This window comes from Mya arenaria, chromosome 16 (genome assembly GCF_026914265.1).
Source record: "Mya arenaria isolate MELC-2E11 chromosome 16, ASM2691426v1".
NCBI lineage: Eukaryota > Metazoa > Mollusca > Bivalvia > Myida > Myidae > Mya > Mya arenaria.
This window is the reverse complement of record NC_069137.1, coordinates 24,237,640-24,240,439: the sequence shown is the minus strand read 5'-3', so window position 1 is coordinate 24,240,439 and position 2,800 is coordinate 24,237,640. Positions and strand designations below refer to the sequence as shown.

The 2,800-nt window shown below is 34.1% G+C and overlaps 1 protein-coding gene across 1 annotated transcript; it reads right to left on the bottom strand.

The window, feature by feature from the left end:
- Positions 1–322: 322 nt before the first annotated feature.
- Positions 323–2,474, bottom strand: LOC128221509 (complement C1q-like protein 4). The gene is made up of 2 exons (XM_052930116.1): positions 1,944–2,474; positions 323–741 (listed from the first exon to the last, which is right to left on the bottom strand). The coding sequence occupies exons 1-2, from the start codon at positions 2,239–2,241 to the stop codon at positions 323–325; spliced, it is 717 nt and encodes a 238-aa protein (XP_052786076.1). The 5' UTR covers positions 2,242–2,474.
- Between the last annotated feature and the right edge of the window lie 326 nt (positions 2,475–2,800).

Here is a 2,800-nt window from a genome sequence, read left to right as displayed (position 1 = left end):
ATTCTTGTTTCAAGGTTTGCTACCGACAAGGTCATATGAACGGAAGTTTACATACAGAACATAATTTTATGTATGCATGCATAGAAAGCAATAAATAATTCAACAAAGCAATTCAAGTAAACAACAAATTCTTGTTTTTTGGTTGCAAAACATTTAATGCATACAGTCTTCCAGACTTCATAGAAATGAGCAATAAGGATGCACATTGCTTGTCACTCAACAAGAAATCCGGAGAGGAAAGTGTTCCTTTTGCTGCCTTCGACCCAATAATTTCAGTATTAACTTTCAACATTAATGCGGTCGGCTTTTCTAACAGTACTTGTTACTCAATAAGAAATCCGGAAAAGAACGTGTTTCTGCTACTGCCTTCAACATACTTATCTGATTGCTGACAGTCAACATTAACACGGTCGCCTTTTCCAAGCTCCAGTACGGTAACGACACTGGAAGAATCAAAACTGTGCGTCCCTGAGTTCACGTTTGTATAAAGTCGTAGATACAAATTGTTGTTCAATTTCAATTGATATTGATCGGTTGTCCCACTGCTAGCTGTAGATTTATAAAAGCCGGTGATTTTGACCGAAAACAGATACAGGCCTTCTATTGGGGCGGTGAACGTGCCTGTTTTGCCGTTGTATGCTGATCCGATGTTGGTGACAACATCGTCAAATACAATCGTATGTCCTGCTGTTGTCGCCCGTATATCGTTTGAAAGGATGGCTAAAAAGGCCGGACGGGGATCTGAAAATAACAACATTTTTGTTCAAGTAGCATTTCTAGATAATGATTTCCAAACATAAGGGTGAACTACGTATATCGTTACTTTAAAATATTGTTGACATGTCAAAATCATTGGATTATTAATGGCGCGCAATAAAGGTTGTTGCATTTTTTTTAAATAATGTCTAATCGTGTTTAACTCATTTTACATAATTGGCCAAAACAAATTGCATATGATTTATTGACAGATAACAAATGGCCATTATTTGGCACTTGTTTCACTGTCATTGTTTTGGCCACGTTGCTAGTATTTAAATAAATATTTAAAGGCTTATTTTACTTTTGTACCTAAATAATATGCTTTTTGTTTCATCCTTAAATTCAAAAGATAATGGATGCATCAACCTTTATTAAAATCAATTAAATGTTAAATTTTGAAACCGCATATAAGTGCTCCGCAAACGGCAACAAAGCCAAAAATGTAAAGACATATTAGTAACGCGGATACAAAATAATCCATGGTTAGGCTAGACACCAATGAATTAATTTCCAGCATGAGTGTAAGATGTTTAAGTGTCAGAGTGATGGAAAATTTCGCTACACCATCACCAAACCAGTTAAAAGTGTAAAACATTAACACAATCGGTGTTCTTGAACAGCAAATGTGAATCCTTTTGTGACTGTAATATTTTGTTTTTATTATATTGTATGCATTGCAACAAATATCTAAAACTCTTTAAACAACAAGGTACGTACAGAGACAAACCAAAATACAACTGTCAGGTTTAAGGGCAACATCTAAGGGTAAATTTTGAAAACAATCGAATGCTGATTATTTATCTTATATCACTTAAACCACTTTCGCTTCCTTAAAATGACAACTACAAGAACAAGGATGATAACAAGGAAAAAACGCTTCGAACAGAAATTAAATAACGAACAGACATATTTCGTTTTTGAAAGGGGTACTATACATATGACACTTGTTAGATGTAAAACAATATTTTATTGTTTAATTTTGTTTCAATGTAATGATCAAATAAAAAAAGAATGATTTATGTACATAATAAAAATACAATCTACGTGGCTTCGAATGGCCCTGTTAGAAAAACGTCAAAATATCGCTTACATTTTTATATTATTATTTATAATGTGCACATTTATTCCCCGAAAACCCATTATCTTACACTCACTGTTACAATACTAAATTAAGACACAAATACCTTTATGTTTTACAGGTGATATGTCCACTGTATTTGTGTTGAAGACTGTCCTCAATCTCTCCAAGCCGTCTTGAAGAGCAAGAGATGACGCTGAATTGTTGTCAACAGACTCTTTGAGATTTTTGTTTTCAATCTGTAGGTTTTCCACAGTCTTTGCAAGTTCTACCAGTCTTATTTCCATGCGAATAGCTTTTTCTAGCAGTTGTTCATCGTATTCAAATCTCGTACACCTTGGCTCCAAAATACCACTGCTTACACAAGAGAGGCACAAAATTGTAACGCAGATACGGACAGTCATATTTGATTCGTCAATGAAAATGATCAGCAATGGTTAGTATTGATGTATTTTCATACGTCTTATCTCGGATAAGCTTTCACGAGTTATTGTTTTGTGTAAATATTTAAAATGCCATTTAATCTTTAAAACACTTTTATGTTCTTCGCTCTTTGACAAGCAATGTTTGATATTTCTTTAACCTCAGTCTTTAAAACACATTTATGTCCTTAGCTGTTTATCAAGCAATGTTTGATATTTCTGAAGCAAGTGATGAGAACCTGACAACCCTAATGGTTTAATGTTAACACACACCCGTATTTATGTTGTTGTGCACAATCAAGACATTTTGTGGAATTTCACGGCTATTATGCGATGAGTATACTAGATTATATCAAGAAATACGTAATGTGGGTTTTTAAACCTTCATTGTCAATTTTGTGAAATGTTGATGCCTGCTGACCGACATTCTCTTTATTATTGTTTTAACGAGTTCATCTCACTTCAAAACCCGATCAAAAGATTACAATAAGGGTTCCAATGGCTAATGAATCACATTCGTCCTTAGGGGCCTTAAAACTGA

What these genes read in the sequence shown, in the direction of transcription:
- LOC128221509 (XM_052930116.1), bottom strand. Translation starts at nt 2,241, where the DNA reads ATGACTGTCCGTATCTGCGTTACAATTTTGTGCCTCTCTTGTGTAAGC. An exon ending in ATCACCTGTAAAACATAAAG is followed by an intron (nt 742 to 1,943) that starts GTATTTGTGTCT and finishes TGTTATTTTCAG; the next exon opens with ATCCCCGTCCGGCCTTTTTA.